A 15,046-nucleotide genomic window follows, 5' to 3' on the forward strand; every position below is an offset into this window, starting at 1 on the left:
TCATCAGCTAGTATTAGCCTATTTGAAGTTTCTCCAGTTGACACGACATTTGTTTGAATCCAGATCTAATCGCCCTGCTCCTAGTTCCTTTGTCGCTTGAGTACCTGGTTTCCACAGGGCCCCCCGCCCCCGCCCCAACTTGCTGGCAGAGCCCCGGCTTCTCTGCAGGTGGTCATGCTCTGCTTCCATCTGCATGTAACAGGTATCAGGCCTGAGCCTTCATTAGCTTCTGATTTACTATTCTGGGCAAAATGCTCCTCGCACGGCAGCACCGCGCCTGCCCCGTGGCATCGCCTAGGCTGATCGGGGCTCAGTCTGGGGCTCGTTCGCTTCGAGACCCAGGTTCCCCGCCTGCCATGACCTCGCCCGCGTCTCTTGCAGAGGTCTCCATGAGCACCATTTCCGAGGTTCTGGGGAGGAGGGTTCAGCTGAAAGGGCTGATTGGAAAGAGAGCCATGAAGTGCCCGTACTGTGATTTCTACTTCATGAAGAACGGCTCGGACCTGCAGCGCCACATCTGGGCCCACGAGGGTGAGTTCATGAGCAGCCCGGCCTTTTCGCGCTGTGTCCCTACTCCCTCCTGGCTGCTCGCACGGGAGTCCAGTGACCCTTTACACACCGGGGGCGGCCTGTGGCCAGCTCACCTCGGTGATGGAGGGTGTGGCTTACTGGGCGGCGTTTGCCAGCACGGGGTGCAGCTCCTCACAGCTCTCGTGGCAGTGGGAGTTGCAGGGGTCGCAGTGCCTCCTGTCCCGGGCTGCACAGCCGCCACGTGTGCCAGCGCTGAGTGCTGGTGGGTGCACGCGTGAAGGGGCAGAGGGCAGCAGTGCTCCGATTCAGCAAGCATGGAGAGTTCTGGTCCCTGGGGTGAAGGAAGACTCCAGAAGGCAGAGGTTGTGTGGACACGGAGCAGTGGAGGCATAGAGGCTGTGCTTTTGGGGTGCTCGTCTGTGCAGACGAGTGTGATGAACCACTCTAGGACCATGGGGAGGTGGAGTCGGGTTCCTCTTGCAGAGAGCAGATGCCTGCTTCTCCCCTAGCCTGAGAGGCTGTGGCCCTCTTGGGCCTGAGGCTTGGCGCCGTGGGGCCAGCTCGGGAAGCTAAGCGGTTGGGCTTAGCCTGCCATGCTGCAGCCGGGAACCATGGTGGCTCCAAGAGGGGGTGAGGGGCTAAGTATTTTCTGCCATATGAGATAGGAATGGCCCATTTTAGGCGACCGGGAAGCAGTGTCAGGAAGGGAGACTGCAGGGTCAGTGAGTAGTGGGACTGACAGCGCGGGAGCCAGGGCGAGCCACGGAGGGAGCGGCCTTCTCATCCACCAGCGCCTGTGCCCCGTGTTAAAGCCTCGGTCTCCCCACTGCAGCGTCTGGGTGGGAGAGGTCAAGGGTGGAAATGCTGGCCTCACCCTGCGTGTTTGCCCACCTCGTGTCCGGGCTCGGCCCCGGTGGCATGACGCGGCTGGTGGTGGCCGCCCTGCCTGCTCTTCCCCTGGCAGCAGGGCAGCGCCGGGCTCCTCTGCTCAGGTCCACCTCAGCCTTTGCTCCTGGGCTTCTCACGGCTGCTGGCAGAGGGGAGGGAGCGAGCTGTCAGCCGACAGTAACAACTGCTGCTGAAATATTCTGCTCCACATCTGACTTGGGGGCCTGGTGCTGTTGGCTTTTGCAGAGGCCCTTAGTTCTTTTAATTTGATTCCGTTTATTTAATTCCGTGGATTTAAAGAACGTCCGCTGTCTAAGCAGCACAAGTTTGTGCCCGCAGGACTCCCTGTCTGTGGGGAGACAGCGAGGGGCTCACGGCAGTGTGCTGGGGATGCCCAGCGAGTGGAGTCATGGGGTGCGGGACCATCCAGGGAAGCCCCTGGGGAGGGCAGGGAAGCTGCGGCAGGAGGTGCCTGGTACCCGGCTGGGAAGGGCATCCAGTCGAGGGATCAGTGGGGGTGATGGGTGTCATGGGAACTGCCCCGCGCCTTGGGGCCACCCTTGCTTGACACAGAGAGGGTGTGGGTGTGGAGACAGCCACAACAACTGTGCGTGCACCTCTTTGCCCTCCCATTGTCGGCAGGTGTGAAACCTTTCAAGTGCTCTCTCTGTGAGTACGCGACCCGCAGCAAGAGCAACCTCAAGGCTCACATGAACCGTCACAGCACTGAGAAAACCCACCTGTGCGACATGTGTGGCAAGAAATTCAAATCCAAAGGCACGTTGAAAAGCCACAAGCTCCTCCACACTGCCGACGGTGAGTGCAGGCTCCGGGCCGGCCGCTAGCCCCTTCCTCTCTGCCTGCGCCTTGTCGCAGGCCTCGCAGGTCTGGAGGAAACTGCATGTCTGCGTGTCTGCCTTCTGAGAAGGCACGGCCATACCTCTCCCATGGCTTGCTACTCCGAGCTCATGCCTGTTAACACCGGGTGCACGTGTGAGTGTGTGTGTGTGAGTTGGGGGTGGGCTTGGGGGAGACATGACTCAGGGAAAGAGGCCTCTCCAGGAGGCCTCGACCGTGAACCTCACGTCCTCTTCAGCCACCACCCCCAGCTGAGCCCTTGTTCCCGGTGGATGCACCTTCCGTCCCAGTGACTCAGGGTGTCCTGAGTATTCAGTCCAAAGTGGAGCTTAGCTTCAAGTGCACACAGTATTTGGGCAGACTTGACCTTGATGGAGTATATTTAAGTGGCTTTCTCATTCTATTCATTCACCTAGTACAAGCTCTCATTATGTGCCACTGTAAAGGTAGGTTCTAGGGCCCCTCTGCCGTCCAGGAGTCTGACCAGTGGGCAGCTGTGGTGGAGGTAAGCATGATGAGGGACGAGCGCCCAGCACCGGGGAGGCTGTAAGTCAGGGTGGGTGGTGGTCCCTGTGGCTAGAAAGCCTTCCTGCATGGGGTGCCATAGAGGAAAAGTAGCAGAATTGCTTTAGGGGGGCAGGCCCTAAGCCTCAAAAGGCCTTTACATTTGCATTCTCCTTCAAAGTGTCAGTTGCGTGAATGACTTGTGAGTTTTCCATGTAGCAAGAGTAATAAACCATAGTCATAAATACATTGTTGTTCTTGCACAACTCATACTGGATGTCCACATACTGGAGCTCACTGTAAAAGCCATAGTGATTGCAACAATGGCCTTTTATTTCTGAGCCAAGAGGGAGATAGAACCATCAGGCCTGCTTTTATTATTAGAATGTTCTGGGGAATTGATCTGTTGTATATGCACTGGTCAGTCTGGGGCACAAATTTGGTTTAACTCAGGAGATTCAGTGGAGAGGCTGACCGCCCAGCTGGGGCGCCTCAGAGTTGAGGATCTGGGACTTGCCTAAGGCTGAACAAAAGCCAGAGCTATAGCGATTCAAAATTATGTAGTGTGCCATAAATTAAAAATTCCGTAATCAGAACAGTTAAAAATATAACGACAGTAAAATAGTTATATTCTGAGTAATGAAAGCATTAAGTCAAGAATTCGTATTATGAATTCTACACCTCCACAAATGATGAGCCTTACCGGTATTTTTTTTTTTTTTTTTTGTGGGACCCTCGCTGGTGGCCGGGGATTGAACTGGCGCTGCAGAGGCTGCGGGCAGCCTCGCAACCCAGCGCTCAACCGCTGCGCCACCGGGGGAGGCCCCTTACCGATAGTTCTTAATGTGGTAGCACATTATTCACTGAAATCTCTAATGAATATAGTGCCAGTGGCTGTCTCCAGAGCCATGGAGGTCTGGACTGTCCCCCGGGCCATGGTGGCAGGGGCAAGAGGACCCACATAGGAAAGGTGTGATGTCCTCAAGCCAGGCTCTGAGACGCGGGCTCCACGCTGAAAGACCTGGAGGAGTTGGGGCGTGTCTAACAAGGAGCCCACAGACCAACTGTGGATGTGGAGGGATGGATAGGGTCCGTGTGAGGAGGGGTTCACAGTGCCACACCCACCTCTTCTGTCTGCCACCTCACTTGCTTCTCTGAGCGATTCCGGAGGAAAGGAATGCAGATGGGCAGTGATGTGCTGTGGTCCGGTGACAGCCCTCGCAGGCCTTGTGGAGCACTTTGCAGTGAGACATGGGAGATTAGCCTGTTTCTCTTCACTTTGTCCCCGATGCATTTGGGAGGGCGCAGTGTTTGTAAAGTCTTATTTCCAGATGCTCAGCAGTCTGGGACTGAGGACCTCGGCCATCAGGTGCGACAAGGAGACGGCTGCCTGGGTGGCCTCGTCCTTGTTGTGCTGATGTGAGACTAGCTCTCCCTGGGTCTCTTCTAGCCTTAATGCTCTGCGGTCTGAAGAGTCAACTGCGGAAATCCCTGAAGTCAGGGAGCGACCGGGTGTGTGCCCTAGTCTGACCCTCCCCCGAGAGCACCAGGCCTTCCCAGGCTGCTGGGACATATCTGTTGTCTCTGGTGACACAGCAGAGTCTCCCGTTTCCAAGGCCACCCTGATGGGGGCCTGGGTCACGGCCCTGGGTCCTGACTGACAAAGCTTTGAAAAAAGTCTGTTCCATCCCTTACCTGATTTTAGGAGTGCTCATTATTTTGTTGATGTCTGAAAGCTTCTTGGATCTCAAGATTTTGTCACATTTGGTAAATATTTATTGCCAACTTGCCATTTGCATTTATATTTTGTTTATGGTATCTTTTTATAGGCAGAAGTTAAATAGCTTGGCATATTTAAATTTATCAATCTTTCCCTTTATGATTTTTTTTCCCTCTGTGATTTCTCTATAATAAAAGCAACTTTTCCCATCTTAGGGGAAAATTCTTTTCCTCAAGTTTTATTTTATGGTTTTATAACATTTCTGACATTTAATAATCTTGAAATTTATATTGACGTATGGTGTGTAGGAGGAATCTTACTTTGTTCCTAAACAATTATCAGTTGACAGCATATTTATAGAGAAATCAATGTTTTTAATTTCATTTTAAAGTGCTAGAATTTCTCAAGATGTTGGGCCATTCTGAGTTTGCTCTGTTTCAGTGATTTTTGTTCTGGTGCAGCCTTTTGTAAGATACTACTTTAATAACTATACATACACATATTACTCCTTTTTTTCTCATTTTTTTAATGTACATCGTAGTTTTCCCTCAGTTAATGATTATTCCTTTGGATAAAGCTTGGAGCTGTTTGGTTAGGTTATGAAGAGCATCTGGCCTCAATGAGTCTTGGGCTCTTGCCTGTAACCATATTATTCACTTTTTTTTTTAAAGATTTATTTATTTATACAAGAACCGGGGTACAGGCCAGAGGCACGGGAGGGTGAGAGGATTCACCAGAGACAGAGCCGAGAACAGAACAGCCAGACTGACGAAATACATTGCTGAGGAGAGCAGCGGGCGCAACAAGAGAGGTCTGCTGCACCATGTGGGACCTCGCCGGCAGGCCGGGATCGAACCAGTGCTGCAGAGGCTGCGGACAGCTTCACAGTGCAGCGCTCAACCGCCTGAGCCACCAGGGAGGCCCACATATTATTCACTTTTATTGAGAAGCAGATGTTGCATTAAGGCTTGCCTGCCCTGATTTGCTTTCAAGGGTATTTACTGTATCAAGAGTAATTCAGTAGGTCGCCCGCGGAGCGGGCCTGTGTGCGGCACAGAGCAGGGAGGGCTGTCACTGCCGCGTGCACTCAGCCTCCATTTCCTCGTCAGTAAACTGGGGATAATCACACCCCGGCCTGAGTCCCTGAGGGTGAAGTGACAGAAGCCTCACCCCGCCGCACTGGGCTGTCTGTGGATGGGCTGCGCTGGAGACCGGCCAAGTGCCTGCCGTGCGGGGGGGGGGGCCCCCACATCCCAGCTCCCTCAGCTCCGCAGGGCAGGGTCGGATGCCTGTGAGTGAGGCGTCACAGAGCACCGGGTGTCTCTAATGAAGTGAAAAGGGATTGAGTAATTACCCTCTCCTTTAGCCGCTTACGAATCTCATTTTTCACATCTGTGAGCCTTTTTAAAGGGACGTAGCCCTGTTTATTCTTTCCTCTTTCCCAAAGGACCTCATTATTGCACCTCAGAGGGGCTAGGTCAGTCTGGGCGAAGGTGGTGTAGAAACCGTTTGCCACTCGATGTCTGTATTGATCTGAAAGGGACCCGATTAAACCCTTGGCATGTCTGCCACCAGGCGTGAGGGTTTATTGCAGAAACAGTGCCACCCCCCCCCACGCCCCTTTGACTTCAAGGGCGTCTGGACACGATGTGCCGTTGAGAGGCCTGTGCAGGAGCCTGCCCACTGAGGCAGGGGGCGTTACAGGCCCCACAGCCTCTGCCTCTGGGTTATATAACCAAACAAGACTCCTCGAAATACCAGAAAGGAAGCGCTTTCAAGTTCAGTGTTAATTCCTTTGGGTTCCCCACCCACCCCCAACTCAGCCTACTCTGACATACTTGAGTTAAGAAGTTTTCTGGTAAAATTTACAAAGAGAAATTATCCAAGCTTCAAGCACTCTTGTCTGGGTTGTAATTAGACAAGTGGAGACTGAGTGTGGAAATCAGGTCTGAGAGGAGGAAGTTCCTTGTATCCCTCACGGCTGCAGCTTATAACAGATCCACGGCTGTACCTTGAAATATTCTGGAGAGGGAGACCTGAGCTCTTTCCCTCTGCAAAGTGAAGTCCCTCCGGGAGGGAGGAGCACACTCACCCGGCTCTTCACTTCAGCAGGCACACGCCTGCAGCCAGGGAGCTCCGGAAAGCGCCCCTGAGCCGCCCTCCTGGTTGGCCTTTCAAGTTCACTGGCTTCACAAGCCTGATCTCTCCTCGATGTCCTTGTCCCTCCAGCAACCCCCTGGATCAAAGGCCGTGGGGCGGGGTGGGCGTGGAGGCAGCTGCAGAATGCGGTTAAGAGTCTGCAGCTTCTCCATGAAGGCGGTGTCTGGCAGAGGGTGCGATAGGGCTGATTCCAGGGCCGGGGTGCCATTTTATTATTATTATTTTTTTTTTTTAATAGAGGAATGCTTTATTTATTTATTTATTTATTTGTGTGTTTTTTGTTTATACATGCACTGGGTACAGTCAGAAGCGCGGGAGGGTGAGAGGATCCCCAGAGCCAGAGCGGGGAGCAGAGCAGGCAGAAGGACTGAAGGACACTGCTGAGGGGAGCCGCGGGCGGCAGGAGAGGTCTGCGCGCCATGTGGGACCCTCCTCCGGTGGCCGGGGAGCAGCCGGGGATCGAACCGGCGCCGCAGAGGCCGCAGGCAGCTTCACAACCCAGCGCTCAACTGCTGCGCCACCGGGGAGGCCCCGGGGTGCCATTTTATATGTGCACCCTGTTGAGGTTACTTGAAACACTTTTCTCACGTTTTTATAAACCACAAGATCCACTGTGCTGCCTTCTGCTCCTTCCATGTCCCTTGCCGATCCAGTCTTCCTTGTATCGAAACTGATATACTAATCACAGGGAATCATCAGTCTCTAAGTCTGCAGTCGCTTGAAGTTCAGGCTTTAAAGTACTGAGATTTCTCAAACTGTATCTTTATTGCTGTAGCTGTTTTGGGGCTGATCTGCCATGGCACCAGTCACCGCGGAGCCAGCCCTGAGGGCATGTGCTCTGCAAACGAGTTTGCAGAACGCCTGCCTGCTCCCTGGGGTGCCTCTCTCCTCCCAGGTGGCAGGCCTGGCATGCCAGGCTACGAGAGAGGCTGTGAGCAGAACGGGGGAGTCCCAGGGCTCTCCAGGTTGGAATGCCTTCCTGCCTGTGCAACCTTGAATGAGCGCTCTGTTCCCCCTTTTGTGTCACGGGTGGGTTAGCTTCCCAGGCTTGCTGCGACATTCCCCCCACAGCTTAGTGACACATTCTGTGTGAGCTCTGGAGAGCTTGGGCACCAGGGCCCAGCAGAACTTCAGTCCCGGAGATTCTGGGGGAGCACATGTTGCCTAGCCTTTCCAGCATGCAGAGCCTGCCTGAGACCTTTGGCATGTGGGCCCGCCTGTTAGCAGCCATGCCAGCAGCACAGCTGCATCTAGTCTCTCCTGTCCCTTTGCTTCCACTCCTGCGTCTCCTCCAACTCGGCCCTGCTGCCACTCCCTAAAGACCTTGCCTTTTCACCCAGCCCACCTGCATCCCCCTGGGGCTAGCGTCCCCCAGATTCTTTTTTTTTTAAAGATTTATTTATACAAGACAGGGGTATAGGCCAGATATGCAGGAGGGTGAGAGGATTCACCAGAGACAGAGCGGGGAACAGAACAGGCAGACAGAGCGAAATACACTGTTGAGGGGAGCAGCAGGCGAGGCAGGAGAGGTCTGCTGCGCCATGGGGTTATCTCCGCAGCCGGCCGGGATTGAACCCGCACTGCAGAGGCTGCAGACAGCTTCACAGCGCTGTGCTCAACCCGCTGCGCCATCAAGGAGGCCGTCCCCCACATTCTTGTTCACATCTCCAAAATGCCTTTTGCCACATAAAGCAGCATTTCCAGGTTCTGGGGGTGAGGCCTGGGCAGGTCTCTGGAGGTTGTAACCAGCCACCACAGTGGCTGAGGGCAGGGAATTGGGGCCACCCTGAGTGGACCCTTGATTCTGAGCATCGGGTGCAAGTGCTTATTCTGCTGGTCGTCAGGCTTCTCACACCGTCATCTCAGCCACACGGCGTCAGGATGGATGTTTGTAGTTACTAATCTACGTCTTCGGCGTCATTTAGGCGAGATCAACTTGCTCTTCTCCCAGTCGCCTCTCATTAGGAAGGCGCCATGCACCGGTTAATATTTATAGGGTATCACGGTTGAAAAGGGTAAAGTCAGTTTTCTGAAAAATTTACTTATGCAAAATGCCACCTTTTCAGTAAGACTGGATAAATAGTCACAAGACATTTTCACTTCTCTGCCTCTAGGTATTATTACTAGTGATGTTTAGATTTATGCAGATTTCCTTCTCCAAGTGTTTCAGCGCGCCTTCAAGTTGGAGGTACACACAGTCTGACGCGGCAGGACGGAGGTGATTTAACAGGTATTTCAAGCCCGTTGCCTTAAATCAGAAGGAATTTTCCATTGCTGCCTTCCTTTGTGTTCTGGTGGAAACCAAATGCTGAGCATGAAGGGGATGGTTGTATTTGCACATCATGGTCTGAGACCTCTCTGCCGCTCCAGCCGCCTTCGTTTTATCGAGGGCTATATTTAAAGGAACTCAGCAGCTGGAAACGTCCTCAGGGACCCTCATCAGGCAGAGGCGCGTGTTGTAGGAGGTACAGGGGGCCGGCAGGTGCTGTCTGTTTTCTCAGTGCTACTTGCTGGCTGGGGGTTCGCTGAGCCCCCGCAGCTGCCAGCAAGTGAGGAGTGGCTGCTGCGCCCCTCTAGTGGAGATGGCCCCCCCTGAACATGGGGGTCTCCGCCTGCCGCTGCGTCTTCATTCCTCGGAACAGCAGTCCCTGGGCCCTTAGGTCTGGCTCCCTGCCTTTGTCTAACCCAAGGCAGCATGATCAGAATTTCCTCATGCCCATCTTCCCCCTCCCGACTCCCTGGGCCCCCGCCGGGCCCTGTGCCCTACTGCTTGGTGGCCTTGAACTCAGTCACCGCCCCAGTGCCAGGTCCGGCCTGTGCCCCAAGGCTCAGCGGTCAGCTGTCCCTGAAATGCTGGCTGCAAGTCACCTTTCCCACAGAAACACACTACTTCCAGGAAAACTTGAAAACAGAGCCAGCTTTCGGGAGACATGACCAGCCTTCTGAGGGGTGAACAGAAGCAGTGTGAGAGGACACGTCTCCCCCGCTCTCCCACTTTGGAAGGGGAGTTGTACCAGAACCCCCATATTTATGGCGGACAGAAGTGAGGGGTGAGTTTCGGAGCAGGCTGTCACGTCTGCCGTGGGCCCCTCTAGCCGGCCTGCCTCCGAAAGGTGCCTTCCTGGCCATCACGGGGGCAGGGGCTGCCTGGGTACTCACCTTCGCCCTGCAGCAGCCGCCTGCACTGCCCCGGCCCTCAGGCAGCCCCCAGACCTGTTTGCAGGAACTTCTTGTCTCTCCTGAGCTAATTTAATGCCAGTTCCCAAGGGCCTCAGGGGAAGGTAGCCTGTGTTGTTCTTGTGTTTTTTTATATTTTGTTACCTTTAAAAAATTAAAGTGCCGCATACACGCACAGTGCAGGGTTGGTACCTGTGTGGCTCAACAGGCTATCTCAGAGGAAGCCCCTGTGTTAGCCACCCCCTCACCTGCATGGACATGGAGGCCCTTGTGGCCGCGCCCCCTCCCCTGCGGCCCCACTCCTGTCCTCAAGGAGAGGCTGCCGCGACTTGGGCACCACTGCCTGGTGCTGCTTCTCTGACTGCGACACATGGCGGTGCATGCGGTACACGCTGCCTGTGTCTGGTGACTGACACCGGGGCCTCTGGGTCGAGTGAGAAGAGTTCCACAGGAACAGACGCTGCCTTCTGGAGTCGTAGCCAGAGGCCTGTGTTCCTGCAGTGAGCCTGGTTTTCCTCTTCGCTGCAGTGCTTTTGCAGTGAGCTCAGGGTGTTTGCTTTCCTCAAGAGCGTCTCTCCAGAACATGGGAAGGCTCAGCTTTCTGTTGTCCATCTGAGTGGTGAGACTCGGCCAAAATGACTTCTGGCTGTTTACGAAAGCTAAATCCTACCCCCACAGACTAGGAATGACCACTCCCGTGTTCACGAGATTTGGCTACTATGAAGAAGAGGGACAAAGATGCACAGATGCCTCGTTTGGAAGAGCACCCACAAACCCCGGGCCCCTGGTCAGGCGGGGTGGCCTTGTAGAAGATGGAACTCTTTTGAACCTGCAAGTTCGGGATCCACTGATTTCATGTGCAGTTCTGTGTTGAAAGCCCTTCCTTCTGGCCTGTGTGCAGCAGCCTGTGGGGTGCAACACCCCAGCCTTTCAAGCGGGCCCACAGTCCGATGGTCTAAGAAAATCAATTAATTAAAAAAAAAATTCTCTTTCGATCTTGCTTCATGTTCTGCTGAAGTCAGGACATCATTGCTGTTAGCAGGCAGGCCGAGGGGTTCCGTGGAGAACTTGTGCTGCGCGCCCAGAGACAGAGCGTATTTGTGTGTGTGTCAGAGAACCTTAATAGAATCGGCGCGCACAGAGAGAGGAAAGGGTAGTGTTTTGCAGTAAAACACCCATCATGGGTTTTAAGTCACCCATCATGTGTTCTGAGCCCACCTGCCTCCCCTGTCACACGGCTTCGCCTCAGCGCTCAGCTCCGCCCCTCACTTGGTGGGGCAGGAACATGGCACCTTTCCTTTACATGGCGATGCCTGTGTTACATGTGGTTAAGGTGTAAGTAGGCTTAAAGGTAATATTGTAATTTTAAAATAGACTTATCTAAGTAATATTTCCATGTATTATAATTAATATGATAGTATAACTGTTTTTATCCACGAATAAATCTAATGGGCCCCTGCCTATACCCCTGTCTGTCAGGGGACGGTTTTTCCTGCCACCCACGTCTGAGCCCATCTCTGGTGGGCAAGAGTGCCCCGCCCACGTCTCCAGCGGCCCCTGCATATTGAGGAGCAGAGCCAGGCTCCCTCCAGGGAGCCGGATAGGGCCAGAAAGAGACCCTGATTTGCGAGATGAGTAAAATCTGGAACGTGGGGTCCAATGCTGGGTGTCACGGGTACGGTTGTTGCAGTGACGTGTTACACTGTTATGTCCTTTGGCTGTGCCCAGTGAGTGTGTTACGTCAGATGCACAGCATCTCCCTTGGTTTCTTGCAGTTTGAGAAAACGCGCAGGGCACGTGCACTGTGTTCCTGCATCCGGTGTCAGAGGAGAAGGGCATGGGGCTGCCCGTGGGCAGCTGGGGGCAGCCCCCATCTTAGGGCTGGTGATGGCGGCAGCGCTGCGGAGTCCCGGCCGGGGCAGCAGCGTGGGCTGTGTGTGGGAGCCGTGGAGGGGCGGGCACTTAGTCCAGCCACGGGACATGCTGGACTCCGACTGGAGTTTGGAGGTACAGTGAAGAATGTCCAGATGCCAGTCTTCATTGGCATTGTCAGGGCAGGGGCGGGAGAACTGGGGGCTGCAGAGCGGGCAGCTTTGCACCCAGAGAAGGAGCGGAGTGTGAGGCCCGGGAAGAGCAGGAGTGTGTGGCCAGGTGCCCGGGAGGCTCCTCCGCTGCGGCTGCGGGGTGGACAGCCACGCGTGGTGAGACGCAGGCCGTGTTTATGTTTATGCTGCATGGGTTTGTACTGTGACGGACTGAGGTTTTACTTACACTGATCAGGATGAAAGTGTTGTGTGCCCTATATAGCCATTAATTGGATTTTGCATGTGTGCCTGTTCATCCTGTTTTTGAATATTTGCGTAATCCTAAAGCATTAGTCCTCTTCAAAGAACGGTGCTTTGCATTTCTCTAGTTTTCTTTCTAGCATCCCCGGGGTCTGCCTTTTACCCTCCAATGAGAGCGAAACGCTGGCACACCCTGCCTTGCCCTCGCCCGCACGGCCTTCTGTGGGTCCTTCTGGCTCTGGGCTAACGCCCTCAGGGAGCAGCTGCGGCCCTGATGCCCTGGCTCTGCAGCCCCTCCAGAGCCAGCTCTCTCCACACCTCCTACCTCAGGGCCTGGAAGCAAGACCTGCTTCTGCCTTGCCCACCCAGCTTGGCCTGTGCCACATCCCCTTCCTGGAGCTCTTTGCTATAGGTGCCTGGACACCCTCGCTCTTTCTCAGGAACCTGCTCCGTGTTATGTGTCAGTCCTCACTGACAGCAGGCCCTGCCTGCTCCACCCACGGGCTGCTCCCCTCTGCGACTCGGGAGCCCGGGATGCAAGAGGTCCTTTGGGGTACTTGACCTGGGCCTTTTGGTCACCCTCAGGCAACTGCAACGCTCACGTCTCCCCTCCCTCCCCACAGGGAAGCAGTTCAAGTGCACGGTGTGTGACTACACGGCGGCCCAGAAGCCCCAGCTGCTGCGGCACATGGAGCAGCACACCTCCTTCAAGGTAGGGGCCCCTGCGAGGCCAGGGGCTGGGCTGAGCCGGTGAAGTCCTCCTCTTCAGCCGGCAGGGAGAGGCATCCCTCCCTTACTCTATGGGCATCCCCTCAGCGGGCCCAAGCGCCTCAGGCCTGCTTGCTGCCGGGCTCTGTGTGCACAAGTGCTGCATCCTCTGTGCCTTGGAAACCAAGGCTGGGGGTGTGAGGGATGCAGGCTAGGGATAGCCCTGAGCTTGCCGGAAAATCACCCAGTGTGGACTTGGGGACGAGGCTGTGCCTGCAGACCTGGGCTGGGGCAGGGCACCCCCTTTGCTTGGGGGCACCGGCCACGGGCAGGTTGTCATACAGACTGAAGGTGGCGCTCCCGGAGCCCCCGCGTTCCCATGCAGCAGCTGCAGAAATGGCGCTTCCCGAGTTCTTTTGCCCGGTTCGCTGGTGCTTCCTTCACGGAGGTGGGCTTGGCCACGGCTCGGCGCTGCGGTCCAGTGAATTGCTTTAGGACACGTTCAGCTCGGCACTCGGCAGCTTGACCCTCAAGATTGGTGGTGATGGCAGAGGAAGGGGGAGCACGAGGCCCTGCAGTGCTTGGTGGGGAGTGGGTGTGGGGCTGCTGGTCACACCCTCGGGCGGCGCTTTCGAGCCTCGCCTGTCTGCCCGCACCGTGCCTCGAGCCCCCCAGTACCCGGGAGGTGACATTGTCCCCTGAGACACAGGGCAGTGGCCGGACCCCACCACGCCCGGGTGCTCGGGTCAGTGGCCATCACGATGGTGCCCAGCCTGTGTTCTCCATCGATAGCTCGTCTGCTCAGAATAGCCCGAGAGCGAACCCCCTCGGCTGGAAGGGGCGATGTCCAGGCTGGGAAGGGGCCAGAGCTTGCGCCTTCCTCACTGGTCTTCTCAGTTACTCGCTGTGGCAGAAAGGGGCCAGGGGGCTGGGAAGCCGAGGCCGTGCGCCTGCCGTGATGGAGCTGCCTGCAGTCCATGTGACGGGGTTTGTCAGGGGAGCCCCACGGCTCATAGGGGAGCCCCACGGCTCATAGGGGAGCTTTGCCGTCTCTCAGTGGGGGGCTCCCCCCCCGAGAACGTGCTGTGTCGTCAGAGCTAAGAGCACGTGTCACAGTTCATAGCTCGCAGGAGTTTCTCTGGGGACTTGGTTTTCTCAGCCCGAGGACCTCCGGAGAGCTCAGCAGCTTCCCTGTTCCATGAGCGCCTTGGGCCCAGCTCAGCGACCCTCGCTGTCTAGGTTAGAAGTGGACTCTCGCGCCACCCTTGGTTTCAGTGAGGATGTTTCCTAACGAGACATAGCTGAACAGGCTTTCTGCCCTGAAATCCTCATTGTTTTCTAAGATTTGTGGAACCGTTGGCTTATGTGAGGGCAGCGGGCTGGGGGCAGCATGACGGAAGGCGTCACTCCCACATGGAGTTCTCGGCTGTGTCTGCCACCCCGTTGTGGCCGCCCAGGATGGGGCTTCCGGAGGAGCCACCCAGCTGAGTGGATGGGGGTCGCGGCCTCGAGCCCAGGGCTCCCTGTGCATGTCGGCATCCTCCCTGCCCAGCGGCCTGAGCGGGAACCAAGCCTCGGCCTCCCCCAGCCCACCAGTGGGGGCTCACTTTGGTACGACTAGTTTAAGTCGTGTTCCTCACTTGAGTGGGACATGGAATCGATTCCGGCCAGCCACCCTCCTCTCTGACAGTAGCAGCTACTCTTGCCCTGCTCTCGGTTACTGCCGTGACCTCTGAACAGCGCACACTCATTATCTCAGTCGTGCAGCTCAGAATTCCACCCCAGCTCCCTCTGAGCTAAAATTGGGGTGAGGCTGAGCTGTCTTTTTCCGAAGCTCTGGAGAACGTCCCCCGGCTTGCCCTTCCTGGCTTCTAGAGGCACCTGCATGCCTTGGGTCGTGACCTCTCCCTCCCTCTTCAAAGCTGGCTCAGAGCACCCCTCAACACATCCCTTCTGTGACTCTCCTCTCCCCCTCTTATAGCAGGTCTACTTGGAGAAGCCAGGTGTGTCCTCATCTTAAGAACAGATGAGGCACCTCCTCAGTTCCACGGGGCACCTCAGTTCCTCTTTGCCAGGCAAGCGTCTAGAGATTAGAAGGTGGACATCTTGGGGGAAGGGAGGTGGTTAGTCTGCCCACTGCACCCCCACTTCTTTTTCCTTCCTTTTATATCTACTCTGTGGTAGAAAATATTCATCAGAATCAGAAAATACATCG

At 55.5% G+C, this 15,046-nt stretch overlaps 1 protein-coding gene across 2 annotated transcripts in view; it reads left to right on the forward strand.

Moving 5' to 3' along the window:
* ZFAT (zinc finger and AT-hook domain containing) overlaps positions 1-15,046 on the forward strand; it is a 95,697-nt gene that overhangs the window by 58,230 nt on the left and 22,421 nt on the right. For both annotated transcript variants that reach the window (XR_008550516.1, XM_037501491.2), the window contains exons 9-11: positions 382-531; positions 2,062-2,235; positions 12,747-12,835. Coding sequence is in view for 1 of the 2 variants with exons in the window: in XM_037501491.2 (XP_037357388.1) it covers positions 382-531; positions 2,062-2,235; positions 12,747-12,835 (413 nt within the window). In the remaining variant the exon portion in view is untranslated. The remainder of the gene's footprint in view (positions 1-381; positions 532-2,061; positions 2,236-12,746; positions 12,836-15,046) is intronic.

This window comes from Talpa occidentalis, unplaced genomic scaffold (assembly GCF_014898055.3).
Source record: "Talpa occidentalis isolate TD23 unplaced genomic scaffold, MPIMG_talOcc4v2.1, whole genome shotgun sequence".
NCBI classification, from domain to species: Eukaryota; Metazoa; Chordata; class Mammalia; order Eulipotyphla; family Talpidae; genus Talpa; species Talpa occidentalis.